The sequence below is a fragment of the Myotis nattereri genome (assembly GCF_964212035.1).
Source record: "Myotis nattereri genome assembly, chromosome: 12".
Lineage (NCBI taxonomy): Eukaryota > Metazoa > Chordata > Mammalia > Chiroptera > Vespertilionidae > Myotis > Myotis nattereri.
In genome coordinates this window covers 10044684-10068833 of record NC_138087.1, presented here as the reverse complement: position 1 = coordinate 10068833, position 24150 = coordinate 10044684, and the positions used below count along the sequence as shown (strand labels likewise).

Here is a 24150-nt window from a genome sequence, read left to right as displayed (position 1 = left end):
GGATAGGATTTGATACCTTTCTAAACTGTTATAATTTTCCTGTGAAATATTTTTATTGAAAAAAAATTATGGCTAACTGAGCAGTGATTATAAACTGATTTATATCTTATGTTTTTCTATATGAAAAAACTGTACTAAATGTTATTGCAAAGTTGTAACACCATGTACAGTAAAAGTATGTAATTAGGGGCCTCCCGAGGAGAAGTCTATCCCTCCCCTAGAAATACCTGCGTGATGAGTAACCAGGGAATGGCCCAGAAGAATGAACAGGGAGGGTTATTTGAGTTCAGCTGTTCAGGACGTGTCTGTGGTCTCTGCTAGCTAAAAGCAGTGGGAGCGGAGGGTGTCCCTCAGCAGGAAACAGGAACCCGGTGGGCAGCGCCGGGGGTGGAGCTGGCCTTTGGGGCAGGAAAGGGCGGGGTCTGCTTCTAGCTGGCTGAGAGCCCCCAAGGTTTTTCAGAAAATGCTGGCAGAGGCTAGCACCTCCTGTCACGAAAGGACAGAAACGTCCACACAGCTAACCAGCATGTGCAGTTCAAACATAAAAGCCACGGAAGGAGGTGGAGGGGACCCCAGCCTGGTGTGCAGGGTGGAGGGCAGGAATTCCCAGACGGACGTGGTCGCTTTAGAAGCTGCACAGGCCATGGCTGGAGCTCAGGGAAGAGCTTTTTCTTCTCAGGCTGTGGTGAGAGTCTGCCCAGAAGCCAGGACGCTGTGGAGGGCAGCGCCCGAGGGGACAGGGTGTCCTCACGCAGAGATTAGACCAGAAGTGAGGAGAGGAGAAGGATCTTATGTGTCTTAGAAACATTGCTCATGTAACTCTTACTTCAGGCTATCAGTTTGGGCATCTTTGTTTAACATTCAAGATTTTGGGGGGTTTGTTTTTGCTTTTAATCCCATTCTTCTCATTTGTAAACTAGAGGCCCAGTGCACAGATTTGTGCACCAGTGGAGTCCCTCGGCCTGGCCTGTGGGGATGGGGCCGAAACGGGCTCTCTGACATCCCCCAAAGGGTCCCAGATTGTGAGAGGGTGCAGGCTAGGCTGAGGGACCCCACTGGTGCCCAGGGACCTCACCGGTGCATGACTGGGGCTGGGGAGAGACTGTGGGAGGGCTCCAGGGCATGTCCGGCCCATCTCACCCAGTCCCAATCAGGGCTGATTGGGCTGGCCGGCTGGCCGGGGAGGGATCACAGAAGGTTGGCCAGCCAGGGAGAGTCCGCGCGAGGGCTCCAGGGCATGTCCAGCCCGTCTCGCCCATTCCCGATCAGCCAGACCCCAGCAGCAAGCTAACCTACCGGATAGAGTGCCTACCCCCCTGGTGGTCAGTGTGCATCATAGCGACTTGTCGAACGAACAGTCAGACACTTAGCATATTAGTCTTTTATTATATAGGACAAGCATTCTTGTACCTACAAACAATGTCCTTCTTTAAAAAAAATATTTTTAATTGATTTCAGAGAGAGAAATAGAAACATCAATGATGAAAGAGAATCATGGATCATCTGACTCTTTCACACCCCCACAACCTGGCATGTGCCCAAACTGGGAATTGAACCATGACCTCCTCATTCATAGGTTGATACTCAACCACTGAGCCACACCAGCCAGCCCAAAAAATGTCCTTTTAATTTCTTAGTAAAATTAACTTTTTGAACACACTAGCCAATCGTGTTTGTCAGGAGGAAAGGTGGGTGCTTCCAGGCTCTGGTTGGTAAAGGGATGGGCATAGGGGCCTCCGCAGTGGCCAGGGGAGGGTGGCAGCAGTAAAAGACATGGCTGGCGGGCTCAGAGCCCGGGGAGAAGAGGGCAGGCCGGTGAGGAACCCAGACAGCTGGGAGGGAGACGGCTGACTGTAGGGCTGTGTCCTGTGTGCTCTGTTGCGTCTGGGGCAACAGTTACCGGAGCCAGAGGGCCTAGAGGCCAGTATCTAACACGTACTCAGTGTGTACTATTGGCCGAACCATAGGGAATTGACAGCACTCAGCCATGTTGGAGGCACCAGACGGCAATTCCCCGATCCAACCGCATCCAAGTTCTGAGTGATCCGCACGTTTTCCCCACAGGCGCCCCTCACCCTCACCCGCAGAGGAACGGGAGCTCGGCGCCTGGGGAACTCTGCAAGGCCACGCAGCTTATGGTGGAGTCAGAACGGGCTCCCGCCCAGCAGCTGGGCGCCAGGCGGGCCGTCTGAACGCACATCCTCTCTGGGCTGGCACTGAAGACCGCGGGCTCTGGGAGAGGTCAGGCCTGCGTCCTCTGGGGATGTTTCTCTAACACGAGGCAGATCAGCCAGGCCTCGCTCCAGAAGCGCTGGGTTCCTGCGCTGTGAAATCTCACAAAGCCACAGGTCCAGCCGGTTCCCTGTGGTCGCTCCTTCCCTCCATCACGTCCCGAAAGCCCCAGCGAGGTCTGAGCAGCCCGAATAGAGGCCCGTCGGCACCTGAGGCCAGCCCAGGGGTCTCGGGCTCTTCCAGACTCAGGTCTGGTACCCAAAACAGCCCCCTAAGGCCACCTGCCTCTAGACTCAGTCTCTGATCACGTGTCAGGCCAAGTCGGGGTACTCTCCCCAGAACTCCATTTTATGACGTCATTCTTGGAACTGAGAGAAGCTCCCGCTGCCTGCACGGCCATGGCCAGGTCTTGGGTCTGGCCCCCATGGAACTCCACTGCGCAGCCTGGCCCTCCTGTCTCGCTCCGTCTCACGGGTTCTCCATGGCCGTCCTCTCCTGGAAACCCGTTCTCATTCACTGCCCATTTCCACCATCGATTCACCGCGAACGCCTGCCAGGCGTGGCTCTGGGCTCCCTGCCCTCCGCCTCCGCCCTGGGCTCAGGGCTCTCCCTCCTCACCACCCCAGCTCAAGCCTCACAGCTTCCCAGCGGCCCTTTCTGACAAGCCCACCAGCATTAAGCTCTCGCTTCTCAGAACTCCGAGGACGCAGCCAGGGATCTGTCTACGTCTTGTGATCAATATTTCAACTCTTCGAACAATACATAAAGCACCTCAGACTGAGACCGCGCTGCACACAACATCCACTGCTGCCACAGTGTCCAGGGCCCCTCAGTGCCACGCCCCGTGGCCCTCAGCGGTAAGGAAGACGCAGTCCCTCGCTTCGAAAAGCTGGGTCAGAGGAGAGATGCGTCAGCTCAGACGCAGACGTGCTGTTTTTGTAGGTTAAAAATGGATGAATGCTGGCAACTTAGTATTGTCTCATTCTAAAGATAACTATCCAAGAACGTAGCAAGATCAGGATGGAGAAGCGCAGAGCCTCGGCCGGAGGAGGGTCCCAGCCTCTCCCGCCGGGCAGGCCTGACCGTTTGGAAGGCAGGGGGATGTGGGCTGAGTCGTAATAACTTGGAGTTGCACAGCAGGGAGGAGCATCCTAAAGACACCATGAGGAAAGGCAAGGAGGTAGGAAAGAACAGGCAGACAGGAGGTGTTAGGGCTGGATTATATTTCTCCACAACGTTTATGTCGCAGCCCGCAGCCCAACACCCCAAATGCTGCTGCCCTGCAGACAGGGCCTGTGAAGGGGTAGCTAAGCGAGAACAAGCCAGTGGTTGGGGCTGTAATCCAATCTGCTTGGTGTCCTTACATAAGAGGAGATTAGTGCGGAGGGAGAGGCAGCGGGGTGCTCACACGGAGAGAAGGCCGCTGGAGGGCACGGCGGGCAGGCAGCCTTCTGCAAGCCAAGGCGCAAGGCTTCAGAAGAAACCAAACCCGCCGGCACCTTGACCTTGGACCGCTAGCCTCTGGAGCTATAGGACCACACATTTCTGTTGTTTAGGCCACATACCTGTCTGCGGTATTTTGTTTGCCAGCCCTGGCAACCCCATGCAATAAGGTTCTATGAACTCTTTGGGGTGGCTGGAGGAGGAAGCAAAGAATGGCAAGAGAAGAAAGTGAAAAAAACAAAACCAACAGGTAGGAGGGATGGGGTGGGGGACCTTGACTACTTCCTATATTAAGAAGCGTGGCTTTTCCTGGAGATGAGGGGAAACTTTTGGAGGGTTTTCAGCAAGGAGGTGGCAGAATCATAAGCTGTTTTAGGTGGAGGTGCGGAAGGTGGATTTGATGGGAAAGATTAAAGGTAGGAAACAATGCGGAGGCTCTGGGCTGCTGCATGTGAGCCATGGGTCCTAAGCAGAGAGCCAGTCGTGTGAGGGGCGGGGACTTGAGAAATTGTATGAGGTGAGTTCACAGTGATGGCATCAGCCCTCCCTGGAGAGGGGAGGGGAGGGGAGGGGAGGGGAGGGGATTGCTGGATGACCCCCAGGTTTCTACTATGAGTGCTCACTAGAGGAGGTGAGCAGATGGGATGGGAAGAGGGGATTACTAGTGTGCGATGTTTGTGATGATGCCAAACGGGCAGGTAAGCATCACATCTGATCTTTAAGAGAGAGCTGGGCTGGGCTGGCCATTTGGGAGCCTCCAGCACAGACAGGCGGTGTGGCCAGCAGTGCCCCTGCCCCACTTGTATCCTGGGGACTTGTATCATCCGTGTGCACACGAGCTCTTGGCGTGTTCTCTGTGACTGTCAGCTGCGGCCCTCGGGTTGTCCGAGGCTGCTTTGCCTGGGAACACTCGAGCCAGCAGTGCCTGGGAACGTGCCTCTCTCCAGGGGCAAGGGTCACACACTCCGAGCCCCTTGCCCCGACGGGGATGCCTCCAGAGCAATCCCAGTGACTCACTTGTTGTCCTGACACCCAGCGGCCTCCTTCCCCCTCGGCCCCACTCCCCTTTCCATGTTCTCCTCCTGGGAATACTTCCTCATAATCTCTTTCATGAGTCTTGTCTGAGGGTCTATCTGGGAACCCCACCTAACTCAGGGGTGTGAATGAGACCACCCCATCAGGATACACAGCCAAGAGGAGACCTCCGGGGACACCAACTCTGGACAGGCAGGCAGGCAGGCAGACAGGCAGGCAGACAGACAGCAGACGGCCAAGGAGATGGAGAAAGGATGGCAGAGGGGGACAAGGAGAACCAGGGAGGGGCTGCCTGACAGCCAGGTGGCAGAAATCCCCAGAAAGCAAGAGCCATCACTGGTACCAAACAACACAGAGGGGCCCAATAAAACAGGAATTACAATGAGTTACAGAATCGGGTGCTCACAGGGCACAGTGACCTCAGGAAAAGGTTCCCTAGGCTCGTGGCCCCAGTCTCTGTCCACAGTGATGCATCCTCACTCGTGTACACAGACCCTCCATCCCTTCCCTTCTCTTCTTCCTCAGGGACAGTGGGTTTTAAATACAGACATACATTTAAATTCCAGTTTCGCCTCTAGAGTTAGAGCTGTATCTGTGACTAATAGCAGGCTGGCACTCGGGCATCTGGGAGGTCAGGGGAGGTGTGGGTGCTAAGGCATTTATAGACGCAAGGGCCAGCAGGCCAATGGCTGTTTCCCCTGTGGGGCAGGAGGCAAAGGGGGAGGGAGAGTTGGGCCAGTGGCAACTGAGGGAAGGCTGCGGGGAGCCCTGAGGCCTCAGGCTGGAGGAGCCTGAGCCTGAGCTGGGGGTGGGCATGTGACAGCAACAGGGGGCCGTGAAGGGCGGAGCTCCTCCCTGAGGCAGGCCTGAGGGCCGCGATGGACGTGGTTCCACGCCTGCGTGGGAAAAGACTGCCACGTTCTTGAGAAAAACTTTAGAGGTGAAAACGTCATGCACATTAGAGAAGGTTCACACATGGACTTTTAAAAAAATCCTCCCCTGAGGACAGGTTTTTACTTATTTAGAGACAGAGGAAGGGAGAGGGATAGGAATGCTCCAACCCACTGGCCCCGGGCAGGGCCGCCCACAGGTCCCAGTGCCCAGCGTCACGGACAGAGAGCTCGGGCGTGTGCGGGCCACAGAGCTCGGGCGCACGCTTCATTTTGGCCGTAACAGAGCGACACACTCGGGCTCCTGCTATACGGGCACCTTGGTGGGCAGGGCTGAGGCACTCGGGCGGGAGGGCAGGCGCCTCCTTCCCCTAGGACTTCAGGGCCGGTGGTGGCAGCAGCTGGAGGAGCTGCATCAGACTGGGGGCTGGTCATGGATCGCCTCCTCAACGTGATATATTTTAACGTTTTTCTCAGCACGAGCGTGACTTTAACAATGAATCCAGAAAAAAGGGGGCATGATAATAAATCACAATAAAAACCAACAGAGATTTCTTCTGACCCCGCCACTATAGCTCTTCCATCCACCAGCCCGTCAGAGCTCCGACGGACAGCAGGACAGCACTTAGAGAGGCCGGCGTCCAGCCGGGCCCTGGGGACAGGCAGCCAGGCAGCGGAGCCTTTAGAAGCCCCCACTTCCCGATCTCCCCCCCGGCCGAGTCAGGATGCCTCCCAGGCTGAGGGTGGGGGTGACAACGGACGGAGGGAGTGAGGAGGTGGCGGCCAGGCAGGGGAGAGCAGGACAGGATGAGGTCAGCCCGCCAGGGCTGAGGGCGCGTGAGGGAGAGTCCGCAGAGAGCCGCTGGGGTCTTGCCTACGGGAAAGGCATCTTTAATAATTAACGAAGGAGAAAAGGCACAGAGTCAGCAATGTGACCCCTGGCATTTTGAAAGTCTGAGCAAATGGCCACGCCTCCACAGCCTGCAGTCACAGTGCAGGCGCCCAAGCCAAGGCAGGCCGAGGAGGCTGGGAGCACCCGAAACTTCTGCAACAAGGAAACTCACCGCCACACCGACCCAGGACACAGCTGCTGAGACCCACAGCTCACCACCGGGTCCGAGGAAGGCACGAACGGATACCAGTTCCTATCAGTGACTGAAGTTAGCAGGTCAGCGCCAAACAGAATTTTAGTTTTTCTCTCCTCACGTTGCTAGCACTCCAGTACCTAACCAACACAATGTTGCTTTCTCCCCCCTCCCCTTACCCCCCCATGCCCCTGCCCAAAGCTATGCGCTCATGTGTACAAAGACAAAGATGCTTGGTCCAAGGCTACTTTTTTTTTTATGCCGACCTTCATGTCCTCCCTCAGTTCAAGATACAGGGACTATTTTTATTTCCACACAAGGAAAGTGACATCGAGTTCCCTGACGGCAGGGGGATGAAGGACAGCTGCAATGGCTCTGCTCTCATTCAGTCTTTCTGAGCCCGAGCCACCCCAGCGAGAGCCGAGCCCAGAGCCGGAGAGGCGCAGCAGTGAGGCGGAAGGAAAGCAAGGAGCCTGTGACACAGGCGCCGAGGGGAGGGAGTGTTGGGAGGAGGTGGGCGGGTGGAAGGTGCTGCAGAGGCGGGGAGAAGCTCCCTCAGCACCTGGCAGCACGGAGGAGCACATCGAGACACAAACCAAGGCTTCTACCTTGTGCTCGGTCCATCATTTCAAGACCATGCGGTATCTTAAATGAAAAAACAAGACAGCATCTTTGGTCCCTGTGTTGCTTAAGAGACTTCTTTACCAAGCTCTTATTTGTACAGTGAAACGAAACAAAGTCTGAGAACAGATGTTTACAATCTGGTTCCCCCTGCCCCTTCAGTAACCTCTAGGGCAGTGATGGCGAACCTATGACACGCGTGTCAGAGGTGACACGCGAACTTATTTTTTTGGTTGATTTTTCTTTGTTAAATGGCATTTAAATATATAAAACAAATATCAAAAATATAAATCTTTGTTTTACTACGGTTGCAAATATCAAAAAATTTCTATATGTGACACGGCATCAGAGTTAAGTTAGGGTTTTTCAAAATGCTGACACGCCGAGCTCAAAAGGTTCGCCATCACTGCTCTAGGTTCTCTGTGTCCATGGAAGCGTGGACTCTTAGCCTAAATTCAGGCAAACATAATTCCTGAATACGAAGGCAGAGGAAAATAAATGCCACCATAGCCTTCCAGTAAACAGATACACACAGCGTATTCTTTCTCCAGGCTCCATACAAGAAGGCAAAGCCCGTGGCCACCAGAGCTGGTCTGGCCACAGCGCCACGGAGATGAGGTCCCCTCACCGGTGCTGACCTCCCAGGGCACAGGCTGAGGGTTCGCAAGCCGGGCACTTGGGGAATGAAGAAGCTGAGTGGAGAGGTGACAGGGTTGGCACGGCTACTCGGGTGCACAGCCACCCCAAACAAGCCTCTCTGACCTTCACAGCTTCCCCTCCAAGCACAGCTTCCCTACCAAGACCACGCGCTGTCTCCCCTTCCGGACCACCCACTCACTCTCCTACCAACTCCAATCTGGCCCCGCTCTCCCCCACCCATGAATAAATGCATGCATGTCAAGACCACAGCATCGCTGTGTGGTCCCGCCCAAAGGTCACGTCTCTCCCTCCCTTTCACACGCCCTCAGCAGCATCTCACACCCACTCCCGCCTTCTTCACTCTTTCCTGGCTTCTGGTGTCTGAGTTTTCTCTACACTATCCCGCCCCCACCACCTGCCCCCGACCCCAACCTGCCTCCCAACCTCTTCTCTCACTTTCCTCTCTCCCTGGTGATTTCAAGGTGCTCAGATTTTAAAGTCTTTGTAGGCCAAAGGTTGGAATCTCTCCAATGAGCTCCTGACTTGTGGACCCACTGAGTTCTCAATATTGAACAGCTACTTGGGCATCCACCTGAATGCACGTGAAGCTGGAATCTTCATCCTTCCCTCCAAAGCCCGCCCCTCTCAGAGGCCGTGCCTGCTATTCCTCATTATCCACCAGCCACTCAGGCAAAAGCCTGGACATCATGCCAGCCACTCTCGTCCTCTTCTGCACAGTCCTTTCACCCAGACCTGCCAGGACGTGTGCAAACAGGCCTGCTCCCTGCGCCCCCCACGCCACCACCGGGCGCTCCTGTGCAGACTGCAGCCTTCCACCTGTGCCTTCCCTCCTCGAGCAGCCTGCACTACCCCCCCCCCCCCCCCGCCCCCAAGCAGTCAGCACAGCAACAGGGTGCCTTCCCTGCTCAAGGCCCTTGGGCCAAGGCTCTGGGTCCGCTCCTGCCTGCTCTCCCTCACCTCCCTCTGTCCCTCTGCCCCCCTCCCTCTGCACCAGCATGCCACGCCCTTTCCTGCCTCAGGCCTTTGAGCCTCCCCCAGAGGCATGACCTACCCCTCACTAGAAATCACTGGGCTCCCTTCGCCCCACTTCTCAGCACCTGCAACCCGCTGTGCATGTGGCAGGGTCCCCCTAAGGCGAAGCTTCCTGAGGGCTGGGCCCTGTCCATGTGGGTGGAGCCACCCACCAGCCCAGTGAATAGAGGCGAGGGTCGCTGGTGGGCTCGGCTCTCCTGACCATGCAGGAGTCAGAGCTGAGGGAGGGCAGCCCTGAGCTTCGAGCAGGCGTTCACAGCAAAGGGAAGCGCCAGCCTCCCGCTTCGGGCTGGCTCCACGGCTCCCTCCCACTTGGTCCTCACTGCGGAGTCCGGTGTTTACCTAAAATCAGCGAGAACACGCGGGCTTGGGGGCTGCCATCTAAGTGGGGACTCCTGGATGGCTGCCTTCCCACCTGTCTGACGGAGGATTCCAAAGGCTTGGCGCCCGCCCAGAGTGGGCAGGGTGAGAGCTTATGTTGCCTTAGCAACGCAGTGCTCCTGGGGCCTAGGCTGGAGGTTTCAGATAAATAACTATTCAGAGAAGTGAAGAAAACCAGCAAAGCAGAGAGGGACAAAAATGGCAAAAAGGCAAGAGGTAATCCTACAAGCCCGCAACAGTCTCGAGACAGAACTCAGGAGCTGGGAGAGCGCTCCCTCCCAGGCGTGGCCGCCCGCCCAGACGGATCCCAAACAAAAGCCCCCATTGACACAGACATCTGCTACCACTAAACACTTAGGAATCGATAATTTCCTACAGGGTTTTTTCCCTTTGGCTTTACAGGGTTCCTGCCTGCCAGGCTACCAAACCCAACCTTCCCCCAGTCCCCAGCCACCAGGTGAAGTGACTATTAGAACTTCAAAGGAAGAATTTGGTCCCGGAAATGGCCTTATGCTAGTTTTTTCCTGAATAGAGACACCAAGAAAATGTCAGAAGGCAAGTCCAAATCCACACCCTGAAAGACTCGAAGCATAACAATCACATCCCGGGGATCACATGCCGGGGAGGATGACTGACCTGGTCCCATTTAATTAAAAAGGAAACACAGCAGGTTTGATGCAAGGCCTACACGTGTGTGGAAGGGAAGGAGGCGGGGGGAGGGGGGAGGGAGCGCGGGGGAGGGGGAGGGGGAGGAGGAGGAGGGAGGGGGAGGCGGAGGGATCCGCGGGGCTTACCTCAGCACCTGCAGCTGCTCGGGCGAGTTCCGCGACTCGTCCTGGAGGCGCCGCCAGCGCAGGCTTGCCCGCAGCTCCTGCTGCTCCTGGGCCTCGTGGGGGGCCAGCTGCTTAAGCCACAGACACAAACACACGTGCACAAAACACCGTCAGTGTTGCCCTTGCGCAAGCTCAGAGCCGCCTGGGCGGCAGCGGCTTTATTTCAGGGAGGGTGGCAAAGGAGGCCTCCTGCTGCCCCTGCGCCCCATCGAACGGGTCAGGAGCCCAGGGCCTCTTAGGCGCTGGAGGAAGAACCAGCCGTTCCCTGTCTGGCTGCCTGTTTGGGAGGCACCCCTGGTCCAGGAACCCACCCTGCCCTGGAGAGCGCAGGCTTCCCTCGGGGCCATTTCCACTGGGATGCCGTCCAGCCCTTTCCTGCTTTGTGTCTCTGCACGGGGTGGGGAAGGTCCCCAGCCCCCAGTTTTGTTAAGGGCTGTTTACTGTGGAGCCTGCTAATGCAACCCAGATGGTTCTGTTTGCTTATAACCAGGACAGTGCAGGCCTGCGCACTGTGTCGGGGGGGGGGGGGGGGGGGGGGGGGGAGAGGCCTGCACCTGCCCTGCTGGTCCCTCAGCCTCTCACTCCTGTACCTCCTTAAAGGAGGCAGCAAAACCACCCCTAGGGAGGGACTAGGTCAGTACCTGGACGCATTTCCGGAAATAAAAGGTCTCTAAGGGTTCATTCCAGAGACATTTGCAGAGTCTCTGCTAGGCCCTGGGGATATCACGGACACAGCCCCTACCCCATGGAGTCTGGCGGGTGCAGGGGGTAAAGGGGGGGTGGAATAAGAACACCCCCTGAAGGAAGAAGCCAAATGCCTCCTGGCCAACCCAGGGGGGTAGGAGGCTTTCCTCGGAGGGTGGTAGGGTCTGAGCTGGTCTCCAGGGAAAGCAGGAGTCCGGCCCCAAGCAGGAATGGCAGGAAGAGAGAAGGCTCCGGGGGCTGGAAAGAGCCTGATGTGTTTAGGGAACGGCAGGGACGTGGTCCCGCGAGGAGCAGGCTGCACCGGAGAGGGCAGGTGCCAAGCAGTCAGCAGAGGCCAGATGATCTACAGCAAGCATGTCAAACTGGCAGCCCAGGGGCTGCATGAGGCCCACAACAAATATTTTTGCGGCCCAGCCAATATAACGGTATGTAAGAAACGTTTTAATAAAAAATTCCTAACTTGTTACAATATCCTGTTATACATAATTATTAATAACGAACTACAACATTTGCGAATAACTGATTACTATAATCGTGTTGCATTCATTTCCCTTACGCGCCTTACGCGCAGGCGCACCACTTCTCTCCACTAACACTAGCAGCGAATATTCTAGCAGCCGATGGCCACGTCATACGTCTTGGACTGACTTGTTTGGTGTGCGCAACAGGAAATATTTCGCTTTTGGAGAACAAGAAAAATAGGTTTATTTGTGTTATGCTTATTAATTTGTGCAGTTATTCAGTGTCTGGTAAGTTAATGTTCAAGAAAAAATATTTTTATTAAAATGTTCTATTATTTTATGTTAACGATGACTCATTTATTTCAGCACCTGCAATCAGCTGTATTCAGCATGTCTCTATCGAAATAAACCTACGTTTCTATGAAAATGGAAGCTTTTGTTTTTTTGCGGCCCACATACACTTAAGCCTTGGTTATTTGGCCCGTGTGAGCCTTTGAGTTTGACATGCTTGGCCTACAGACTTTGTATGTCCTGTTGTTATGGACTGAGTTATGTTCCCTCCCCCCAAAGTCATAAGTGGAACTCTAACCCCACATGTGACTGTACTGGAAATGGGGCTGTTAAAGAGGTAGATAAGGATGAGGAGGCCGTGGAGGCGGGGCCCTAGTTCCATAGGACTGGCGTCCTTCTGAGAAGGGAAGAGACACCAGCACAGCTCTCTCCACAATAGCACCAACGGCACCGTGAGAAGGTGGCCGTCACCAGCCAGGCAGAGGTCAGGCCTGTCAGCACCCTGATCTTGGACTTCCAGCCTCTAAAACTAAGAAAACGGGTCTGTTCCAGCCTCCAGTCTGTGATGTGCTGTCCTGGCTGCAGGCTGCTTAAGACCCCCGTGAGAGTTAGACTTTATCCAGGCTGATGACAGGTGTGCGGTCCAATCTGGCATCCAACTCAACTCACTTGTCCCCGCAGAATGCCACTCGGAGCGGAAGGCAAACTTCCGTCTCCTTGCCCAGGGATTTCACACCCCCCACTCGGCCATGCTTGCCCGTGCGACCTCACTCGCTCCTCACCGGGGGACCCTACTGCTGCCTGGGAGCCCGGGAGGTGGCCCACCTGCCCTGCCCTGAGCACCCTCTCCCGCCGGGAAGGCCTGCTGTGGGCACTTGTCAGGGACCAGCACCAGCTGTCTCACTCACCCTTCAACGGAAGGGGTCAGAGTGATGGACGTGCTCGGGAAATATTTCCAACTCGGTGCTAGATTGGCCACTCTGCCTCGGGGGTCGTGCTTTCCCAGATGCATGGAGTTACTGCATCACCTGAAGGGGCTGAGCTGGGCTCCCTCACGCCAGGCCAGGGGCAGCGGAGGGACAGAGCAGCCTCAGCTCCTCCTTTCCTGTTGAGCTGACGCCAGCCGTCACCCCCTGAGACAGGACTGCACGATCTGCTCACCTGGCCTGCCCACCTTTGGGCTGCACAGTGTGTGGGGATTACCTCTCTTTTGTAAATACTTTCTTCTTCCTTCCCCTGTGTGCTTTTATTATCACCTCAACGAGGCTCTGCCCTCTTCCAGAGCAGGGCTGTGTCCTACTTTCCATTCTCCCTGCAGATCAGCACCGGCACACAGGGAAGGGGTGCAGCTGAGAGTTGCAGCCAGGCCAGGCTTGTGCTGTGTTGGGGGAGAGGAGAGGCATTTAGGGCAGTAAGGAGTTCCCGCAGGGGAAGGGCGGCGGGGAGGGCTCGCTGGGGATGCCGGAGACAGAAGGACAGAGAAATCCTCATCTGATGCCTGAAATATACCCGCAATTACCAAGAGTAGCACAACTCTGACTGCCTCAGCATGGAAGCACCCAGGGAAGGAATGGTGGTAGAGGCACACTTATATGAAACCTATTTAGCCTTGGCCGAACGCCTACTATGTGTCAGGCACTGTGCTGGGCTCATTTACACATTTTGCTGTTCAACCTGCAGGGTAAGCACCCTCATACCCATTCTACAGATGGGGAAACTAAGGCTCAGGGAGGCTGGCGAGCAGCAGAGCTGGGATTCCAAGCCTGGTCAGACTCGGAATGCAGCCACTTTCCCCTCATCTGCCCTGTTGGCCCCTCTTCCTGGGACTCTGGCAGGGGACGCAGATGTGCACACTGCCAGCGCCACAGGGGTGGAAGGTCGAGCAAGACACAGCCCTGCTCTGAATGAGGTCGCAGTCTGCTGTGAGGAAGGGAGGAAGAAGAAGGAAGTGGGGAAAGAGAGGTGAGTTAATATAGGGTGTCCCAAAATTCACGCAAGAAGTAATTTTGATAGAAAACACAGGTTTATAATTAAAAATTGTAAATTTTTTATTGATTCATAAAGTATACTGTATAGAGTTATGTATGGAATAGCACATCGGGTAAATGGCCTCCACGGCTTTGCTGGCACATATGCAAAGCCGTGGTCTTCATTGGTCTTCATTGTCCCTGCTCCTGGGCCATCATTGGTACTTGGTAATGCTTATCAAATTGAATGGATTGAAATCAAAGGGCAACAGATATTAGACTCTGATTCAATAAACCAAGCAAAATTAGGCTTTTATTTTTTGTTGTTGTTGCTGTTAATGCTCATGCAAAATTCAAATCTTGCATGAATTTTGGGACACCCTATACGAACACTCAAGCGTTTGCAGTTCCTAGAAGATAGAGCCATCAGGCCAGGCCACCCAGAGAACATGACCCTGAGCCCGTCCATGAGAAACAAATGGGATTCCAACATGAGAAGGAATCTGAACGAAGGCATACAGGTGTGCACAATCGTGGGAACTTAGGAAATGGAAGGGGTGGAAATGGAAGGGGAAGAAAAGGGACCAAATATTGGACACTAGAAAGGAAGCAGGAAGTAGATTCGCTGCCATGTCCTCCTTGGAACTGGCGGCCAATTCTTCAAAGCAGAGGTGGTCCTGGGAATGTGCTGCCCAGGTCTGGCCTCTGGGTGTGTCAGTTTACATACTTTTTAAGTTAATAAATTTCACAGAAAAACCCAAATTTGTAACTTTCTCTAAAAAGACCAGGCGCCTAGGCTCTCTTGAGCCCTCCCTGCAGCATGACAGTGGTTAGGGCTGAGGACCAGTTCCCACCACTCCCTAATCTTTAACGCCAACTGCTTCACTCCTTCCTGGCCAGCAGGCATCTGAGATTCTGACGTCTGATTTAACTTTCAGTCTCACTATTGAACAAAACACAGTCACTGTCGCCACCACCACAGCACAGAGGAGCTTGAGGAGCTGGCGCACGGCCTTTCCTGCAGGTCTTCGCTCACATGTCCCTGCTCTCCTAGCTGCCTTTCCTTCGCAGTGCTCCCTCCCTGACGTGGGGAGGAGGATGCCGTCTCTCTCTCCTCTGGCTCTGTCCCCGCAGGTACAGGGACTGCCCCTCCATCATACGACCCCCTCCCAGCCGCCAACTGCACCGTGAGCACTCGGTACGTGTCTGTTGAATGAAGGAGTGACTGTGAACAGAACTTGACTCCAGGGAGTGACATGTGTGGGGTCACTGTAAACCCACCTGCTGTGCTTTGGCCCAGAATACATCTTCCAAGTGAGTGGCAAACCCTTCACTCAGCCACTCCTCCGTCCAGTCGCGGGCCCCGATGGCCAGGCCAAACCAGGCGTGAGCAATTTCATGGCAGAGCCGGGTCCCACAGAGGTGGCTCCCTCCGGCCAGGGTGCTCTGAGAGAGGAAGACGATGTGTGGGCTGTGGGTGATGGGGGAGAAAACAGAGTCTTGTTAGAGCCTGTCCTGGCGGCTGCCGGGCGGGCCCTCCGCCCAAGCCTGCTGCTACCATGTGCATGCTCGGTCATGACGGAAGGGCCGAGCGCCGAGGCTCTGAGACGCACACAAAGCGGCCGTTTACACTCCTGGCGGCGTTCAGGGCCGTGGGTGCCAAGCGGTTGTCTCCGCCATGGAACCCCTCGCCTGTAGGAAGTACCCTGCACCCAGGTTCACACTGAAGGCACTACGAGGCGATGGGAGCGTTACTCGGGAACCTGGACAAGAAAGGGCAGGTGTGAGAACGCACAGCCCGTGCTGTCAAGAGATGATCAAAGAAGGCCCTGCAGCCAAACCCCGCGGCTTCCAAGCAGACTGGGGAGTCGTGCAGGGCAGGGAAGCCGGGAAGCAGGGAACCCAAAGTTTCCCTTTCAGACGGGCTGTTACCGCGTTAACAAACTAGCAGGTGCCATGATGGGCGACTTTGCCAAGACACGCAGATAAAAGTGGAGTCTCTGTAAGGCAAAGACTGTAAGTGGTATCATCTTCTATCTTAGATGTTTACTTATTCACATGGCATAAAAAATCATGCAGAGAGAGAGAGAGGGGAAGGAGTTAACCCACCCAGGTGTGCAAACGGCCCCAGGGCTGGCACCAGCCGGGGAGATTTATCTAATCTCATTTTCCATACTTTGTTTTGAAACTCAAAACACCACGATTAGAACTGCACACAAGAAATGCGAGGGAGGGAGGCTGGAGCGAGGAGGCCAGCAGAGCATCCCTGTGCTCCCACCTGCGGCAGCCCTCATTATCCACAGCTTGTTTACAGCCTTATTAATGAAGAGTTTGCTCTTTAACAAACCTCTCCTCCATCAGCTGAACAAAAACAGTTGTGAAACCTCCCAAACCAAGAAACCGTCCACGCCGCTTTTCTTCCTTCAAAAGCCATGGGTGGGTGAGCCATCATGTGGGCTCCGCACAAGCCAGGACGGCTCAGCTCTGTCCTCCGCCCCCACGGCCACCAGGAGAGAACACCCCACCTGCGTTTCTCTTGCACAACATCACCCATTCAGCCCAGAGAGCACAACTGAAATCACGGAGTCGGGTGCCAAAACAGACAGCTTTTATGTGAAATAATAACAGGGCAGACACGCAGATGAAAAAGCGTCTGCCAGGCTCTCGCCAGAATCCACCAGAAACTCCAGATAATAAAAGTGCAGTGGGGGCATCTAGGACATGGGGCACCCATAGCAGTTCAGAGCACTGATTCCAAAAAAAATAGGGAAAAAGGAAGGGAGGAAGGGAGGGAGGGAGGAGGGAGGGAGGGGAGAGGAAAGAAGGAAGGGGATGGGGGAGGAAGGAAGGGAAGGAGCGGGGGAGGAAGGAAGGGAAGGAGAGAACTGAGGACAGGAGCTGACAGCGTCCGCTGCACCCTGGCCCGTCAGTCGGTGAGCCCGGCTCCGGCATGTGCAGCGCTGCAGAGAGAAGCCACAGCCATGCACCGAGTAAATAACATTCCAGACATAACGCTGGCAGCACTTCACCCTCTGGGCTAAAACAAAACACAAGAAAGACCAGGCCTCACACAGGCTCACAGACAAGCCTGCATCCGGAGGGCCTGCTGGTAGACCCCGATTGCGGGTTACAGAGACGCTGGGCTGACCTGCGGGCTCCACGCAGGCAGGTTACCCAAGCCGAGGACTGTTCTGAAGAAAAGCCTGCCCTGTCCGGTGACCCGCTCACTGCTTTGCCCCAGTGGGGAAGCCTCTCCAAGGCCCTTTATGCAAATATCAGGGTGGCCTGGCCTGAAGGCCCGCAGCTGTGTGGGCTTCTCCCTGCAGCAGTCTCCCCCCGCCCCCCCCCCCCCAAGACCTCCTTCCCACGGCCCGCAGCCTGGAGACACAGCCCTGGCTGGGGTGGCGGGTTGGCTCAGGACAGGCGCTGGCATTGCTGGGACCCCAGCTAAATTCCCCCGTGCCATCCGTCCTTCATCCTTTCTTCCCGGCGGGTCAGTGCACTGCCACTGTCCTCTGAGAAGGACCGCAGCCTCTGGAGAGGAAGGGAGGCACTCCACTGGGCGTGAATGACCCTCCCGCCGTCAGTGGGAAAGCACGAGAAAGGCACTTCCCAGTTGAGAACCAGACCCCAAAGCCTCCTGCAGTGGAGTTTGCCCTCAGGCTGGGCTTTCCCTGTGGGGTGTTTTGAGGTTTTAGTTTCTTTTGAAGGAAATGGCTTCTTGCTTAAAACTAAATTAAAACACGGAGCGAGCTTCCTTCTCTCTCTCCCCCATCGAGGTGTGCACGTTCGCTTCTCCTTCACCACGTCTTCCCACAAGACTTTCAGGATCAAGAGGTTCCTGGCCAAGAAACAAGAGCACACTCGGCCCATCCCCAATGGATTCGGATGAAAACTGGTAATAAAATCAGGTACAACTCGAAGAGGAGACATTGGAGAAGAACCAAACTGGGCCTATGAGGAATCACACATGAGAGATGGCTCACATATTTATGCTGTATCCGGGTTGCCTGCACCCTTAAATGATTGAAAAGATGCTACTGTTTGGACAGTTGGGGCATTTTAATTGTAAGATTAATGAACTTGTGATTTTGCTCTGTTGATTTTTCCCCCCTGAAATAGAAGGTTGATTCAGTAATAAATGTGAGATCTTTTAAAAAACAAACAAACAAAAAACACAGCGAGGTTTTGATAACCTTTCTCAAGGGTTGTTAACAAAATCCTATATAACAAAAGGCTAATATGCAAATCGACTGAACAGCGGAACAACCAGTTGCTATGATGCACACTCACCACCAGGGAGCAGATGCTCAATGCAGGAGCTGCCCCCTGGTGGTCAGTGTGCCCCCACAGGGGGAGCGCTGCTCAGCCAGAAGCCGGGCTCAGGGCTGGTGAGCGCAGTGGCAGGAGCCTCTCCTGCCTCTGGGGCAGGCGGACATCCCCCAAGGGGTCCCGGACTGTGAGAGGGCGCAGGCTGGGCTGAGGGATCCCCTCCCCCGCTCCTCCAGTGTACGAATGTCGTATACCAGGACTCTAGTTCTGACATAAAAGCACCAATAGAATATTCTTTGAAAGAGAATTTCCTCCTCTCCTTTTAACCCTAAATATCAGAACTTCTCACAGTAAGTAGAATTTTTAAATTGCTTTTTTCAACAGTGAGTAAAGAGAAGTATAAAGCTCCTAAGTTCACCTCACGGAGTGATATTAAGTGTTCCTTTACCCAGAGGGAACCTACTTCATGCCTACCTTCCGAGCAGAAGGAATGGCTTAGAATTTTCTACGCCTACCTCAGCCTTGATTTGTAAGTCTCACCCCTGGCTCCTCACGCACCCGAGTTCTCAGCATCTATTCATGGCCCTAATCAGCCACAGCTCATCCGTCTTCAGGCTGACAGGGCCCGGCTGAAAACCGGTTGCCTTTTTTCTTTCTTTTCCCCCCTGAAAGGGCCCGTGTCAACTGCCTCTAAAAATGCCAAATTGTCGATCCATCATCATTACAGAGGATGAAGGTAATCACTAGAATGACCCTTTTTTTTTCTATCACAGAATTTATCATTTTTTCCCAAATAAGAGATGGCCAGGGAAATATTTTCAACTCGCAGAAAGCGCCAGCCCTCTCGCTGTGTTCTCCATCACGTTCTCTGTGGCTACACGTGGTGGGGGAGGGCCCAGGGGCAGAGCGGCTGCAGGCGGCACGTGTTCTCATCCCGTCCCGGAGACCACCAGCGGCGCTGCCTCCCCACAAGCCCCTGCTAAACGATGCCCCTCCGAGATGACAAATATCATTTTCGGTTTCTTAAGACTGTTCCTGGAAGCTGCCTCCCCCCCCCCCCCCACCTCCAGATGAGAAGGCTGTGTGGGTTCATTTAAAAGATGCTTCGACCAGAAAGGGACGGCGTGCCTTCATTGCGGGGCGGCTGCAGCCCTGGGGAGGGTTCGGTCTGGAGGAGATGGGGGATTTCACCGGACCCTAAGCAGGGGCTGGCTGGGAGTGAGATCTGCTGTGTCCAGGGAGACGTGACCAGCGTGGGCCATCTTGCTGCTCAGCACTTACAGGCTGTGGTGGGACCCAGAGGACAGGAAATGGCTTTTGGTTTAGGACAAGAGCCCTCGGCCACCCCTCCCATCATACTGGAGCCGGTACCCCTCCGCTCAGGGGAGCAGAGCCACTGTTATACAGTCCCTGCGGCATGCGGCCAGGACACAGACTCATCATCAAGCTTGAACTTTTTGTGGGTTCAGAGTTTTTCTCAATTTCAATGGCACATGAAGCCCATGTCCAATTACTAATGATTAGAGAAAGGAAGGAAAACCAAAAAACGTGGAGACGGAGGCTCCTTTCCCTCCAGAGTCAACCTGGATAGTTCTAAGGGTCTCATGGCTCTGAGAGCAACTGCTGCAGTCATGACTCCATTCCGTGCTCATTTAATCTGGACGCCTGGGGCAACCTGAACCGGAGGGAGGCAAATGCCCTTCCCCGCCCTTGGGTTCAGAACAGGTTTCCTCTTTTCTTCACGGGGTGTGGCATGAAACCTGCCAGCACCTAGCCCAGTGGTTCTCAACCTTGGCTGCACATTAGAATCACCTGGGAATCTCTTTAAAATGCTGATTTCTGGGCCTCATCCTCCGGAAATTCTGTTTCTTTGTGATGGGGTGGGGCCACAACATGAGTAACAAAGAAACAGAATTTCCGGAGGATGAGGCCCAGAAACCAGGATTTTGAAAAGATTCCCAGGTGATTCTAATGTGCAGCCAAGGCTGAGAACCACTGGCCTAACCAAATGCCGGTCCGCCCCTGCATCTCCGCCCCCTCCCCTGGAGAGTCTGATGGTGGGCATGCATCCCTTGTCCGGAGGCAGAGGCCTGGCGTGGGGGACCTGGCAGGGCCCCTGCGCCCTCTGCTCTCTGACTGCTCTGGAGGACTGGTCACCTTCATGTGCCCATCTGGCATCTGTGGTGGCCACAGAGTTGGTCTTTACACTGCAGCCTTAGGAGATGGAATGTTCCTTTGTGGAAACCAGTTCTGAAAACGTGAGGAAAACTTGCTACATCTGATCAACACGGGGATTTAGGTTTGAGAGAACACGGTAACAGTGGTTAGTGTAAGTTTTTCTTTGAAAATCCTGAGTAGCAAATAGGCAGCGCATTACTACTCATCTGCCTGCGTGAACGTTGGGTTAGACCGCCCGTGTGACTGCAGCAGAGAGTGGCTGCAGGAGCCCCGGCTCCACTCACAGGCTCCAGCCAATCCCGTCCTCCCCCCAAAGACTCACACTGTCCAAGAGACTGCGCTAGGCACTGAGTTCTACACCATCTCATTTAGCCCACCCATGACCTCAGGAGATAGATTTTTATCATCGCCACTTTACAGATGGTGAGAAGTGAGGCACAGCCAGGTTAGTAATCAGCTCAAGATCACGCAGCTGGCGACTAAAGGAGCCAGTACGTTAACTCACGCAATCTTGGCCCTGAAGCTTTACTCAGACCCACTCTGCAGGGCTCACTGGGTTTAGACCTGTGGCTGCGGAGCTCCACCCCTCTATGGCAGCTGCTGCCCATGTGGGGGGGCATTGCTCTCCAGGAGCTCCGCCTTCAGAGTCCCCCCCACCCCCCAAGGGAAGCCACCAGCCATGGCCTGGGACCTCTGCTCCTTAAAGCCACACCACAGCCGGAGCTGGCTGGAGGTTACCAGGCCTTTGATCAGCAAAGCTTTGGCCTCCTCCCGATGAGGAGGCAGGTGGGGTGAGGGTCTGGAAAACCGAGACCACTTTTGGCAGAGCAGTGGGCACTTGATTTCTGCACCACCAGGCAACTTGTCCACAGCCCTCAGCCCTGCGTGCCACTTGGAGGCGGCGTTAGCACGGAATTATTAGGTGTTGGCTGCACCTCGCTGGCTACCCTGCCTGAGGAAGGTGGTGGGTTGGTTATGCTCATCTAAAAGCTGAATAAAGCTGCAAGTGGATGTCTCAGATTTTACAGCTACAGCATCAGAGGGGGGAAAAACAGTACCTGATTGGATTTTCAACTTGATAGGGACTCCTTTCCCTCTAAGGCAGTGGTTCTCAACCTTGGCTGCACATTAGAATCACCTGGGAATCTTTTTTAAAATCCTGGTTTCTGGGCCTCATCCTCCGGAAATTCTGTTTCTTTGTTACTAATGTTGTGGCCCCACCCCATCACAAAGAAACAGAATTTCCGGAGGATGAGGCCCAGAAACCAGGATTTTAAAAAGATTCCCAGGTGATTCTAATGTGCAGCCAAGGTTGAGAACCATTGCTAAGGGGCCTATTCAGCCCACGCAGTCTGGATTCTCACAGTATAGAACCGAGAAACAATGCTTTGTTTTGTTTTGAAGTTGCTGAGCACTCTGGGGGTTTGGACAGCAGGGACACACCGTACCCACACTCTGTGAGCACTATTGGCTGTAGCTGCGCATGTCCCCCGAGTCACCACTGCCTCTCCCATGACGAGAGCTGTGCGCTTCCTGCAGGATCTGGAGGACTCCTGGCGAGTGGTTGCCCTTGAAAACCTGCTGGCGGCCCCCCCCCCCCCAAGCACCTGGATGACAAAATGTGATGCTCTCCATTCCCTCAGCCCACTGCTGTCCTCCCAGCCAGGGCGATGACGTCTACTCCCATAACAGGAGCTAATAAAATCAGCCTCCTCTGTGATACAGGGAAAAATCTTCATTTAATAAAATAATGCGTTTTGCTCCACTCCCAGAACAGCAATCAAGTGGCACGACGGAGAACCACAACAGCTCACCCCGCTGGTTGCTGCTGTGTGCCCAGGTCTGCCGGGTGTGGCCCTGTGGGAGCTAGGAACGTTGCTTCATGAAGGGGCACACGGGGCAGCTTGCACTGCCCTCCGTAAGATGGGGTGGTTCGGAGGCTCCTTTGAAACACAGTGCATGCACTCTCCAGATCCACCAGTTGTTTTCCCATGTTCCCTGTCTAGAGAAAATAAAAGTTCCCCAAAAGCACTCAGACAGTTAACTGGGGAGGGGGCATCGGTTGCTTCCACAGCTGAGAGCACCCGCCCACGTGGAGTGTGGCGCTCTGGGAATCTTTACACACCAACTGAATCTGAATTGCAATCAGACAACAAATACTTTTTCAGTGTCTGCTCCTGTGAAACACAGAGTTAATGAAGCTGCTGTAATGATCATAACCTGCATGCCTTTTTCCATACGAACAACTATAAAGCCACTTTTGCCTGTTGCTGTATTTGCTAAACCTGGAAATTCTACCTGGGGGAGGTGGGGTGGGGCTGGTTAAACAGATTGCTGGGCCGCCACCTCCAGACACTCTGACTGGTAGGCCTGAGTGGCACCTGAGAATCCGCCTTTCGATGCAGGTCCCAGGTGAGGCTGATGCTGCTGGTCCAGAGAGCCACGGATCTACACTGTGGTGGCTGCATAGCATTAACTTAGAAAACACAAAGCCATTGCCAAAGTTTATAAGTGGGAAGATTTTACCTAGAAATCCAGATTTTCAAATCACATTGAAAATCTGAAAATCTGGCCATCCTAGGCCCACAATCCCACGTAGCAGCTTAGCTGAGTGGCTGCGGGCCCTTTTCGATGGGCTCAGCTCTCTACCACTCTCGCCTGTCTCCTCGCCACTGGCTGAGTCCACGTGTCCCTTACAACCACGTGCGTGCTCGCTCCCCCTTGCCGCTCGCAGGATTCAGAGAAAGGTGACATCCCGTCTCCATCACCGGTAGGCAGAGAAAACCGAGCTTCTCACAGAGGATGCCCTGCCCCACCGGCTCATTTATTTTTGCAGCCTGACCCCTCATAAGCATTTGGACTTGATTTGCTTAGGTTTCCTTATGAAAAATTCTACGACCAGCCTTGTTTGTGGCTGTAACATGGCTTAGCAAACTATTTTTAACTGGAGAGGGCAAAGACTTACGTTTCAGCCTAGTTCAAGGCAGTCACTAGAAACTCCGTATCACCAAGCGTAGAATTAATTAGGTTTGTTGTATTTTTGAAATCCAAACACAGTTTCAATTATTACTTGCTACTCATGGCTTATAATGAAGGCAGAGCTTGTTAGCTCAGCAAACAACTGGCAAGTCTGTTTCAAGTGTAAACAGAAGGCAAATGCATGCACTAAGCGAATGAATTCACCGATTGTGCTCCCTGGGCTGTAAAGAAGCATTCAGCGGCCACAGTCTGGATCACCCACCACCTTTGTTCACAGGGCACGCCTGCTCCAGCTTTCTTTATGGGGCAGAGACCTTCCGAGAGGTCTTCTGACAATGAAAATTCCCCGAATTTTTGGAAGGGCTCATCTGCATCCGTAAGTGCCTTTAAGGATAAGGGATCACCTGTCCCCGGGAGGTTCGTGGAACACTGTGCTGTTAACAGTAGCCGTTTAATCTCGATTTGTGACTCACGAACAGACCGACCAGCAAGCTTGCGGAGATGAAGGGACAAGACTGCCCATATACCCAGGGTGGTCCTACAGAGCATGGGACAGATGGTCATTCTCAGAGGTATTCAACTTAACAGCATTCCCCTTTAAGAGGTAATAAACCGCACCAGGAACAAAAATAAACAAACAAAAGGTTTTGCTCTCCAAAGTCTCCTGGTTTTAACAACCTTTTGTTTAAAATGACCAGCCCTGCATGTCTTCTCCCCAAATGGAACGCATCAGGTTTATTGGCTAGCTGCGGTTAAACCCCACTTCCCTGCACGCTCCCCTGGACTTGCCATTCTTGGATGTGTTCACCAGGGTGCGAGGGTGGGGGAGGATCACAGGAGTTCCTCTCCTTCTGGAAAATTCCTAGCTCCATGTCCCCATTCCTCGGTGGCTGCCATCTTGTGACTGGAAAGGCACATGGCTCCCTCTGGAATGTATTTGGCTGCAAGTCACAGAAGAGACAGCTAACGCCGGCACATGCGAGGAGGCTTGCTTTTTTTCTTTCTTCTAACAAGGCCCCTGGAGCAGCGGTTCTCAACCTGTGGGTCACGACCCCTTTGGCGGTCGAACGACCCTTTCACAGGGG

The 24150-nt window shown here is 54.3% G+C and overlaps 1 protein-coding gene and 1 pseudogene across 2 annotated transcripts in view; one reads left to right on the top strand and one right to left on the bottom strand.

Annotated features, from left to right (window-relative positions):
- AOPEP (aminopeptidase O (putative)) overlaps positions 1 to 24150 on the bottom strand; it is a 324231-nt gene that overhangs the window by 127662 nt on the left and 172419 nt on the right. The window contains exons 6-7 of the mRNA XM_081103533.1: positions 14918 to 15107; positions 10174 to 10280 (exon numbers count right to left, since the gene is read on the bottom strand). Coding sequence (XP_080959659.1) covers positions 10174 to 10280; positions 14918 to 15107 — 297 coding nt within the window. The remainder of the gene's footprint in view (positions 1 to 10173; positions 10281 to 14917; positions 15108 to 24150) is intronic.
- LOC308528392 (large ribosomal subunit protein eL39-like) lies at positions 15315 to 17596 on the top strand (annotated as a pseudogene). Its single transcript has 2 exons — positions 15315 to 15417; positions 17416 to 17596. The product of its transcript is annotated as a large ribosomal subunit protein eL39-like (transcript).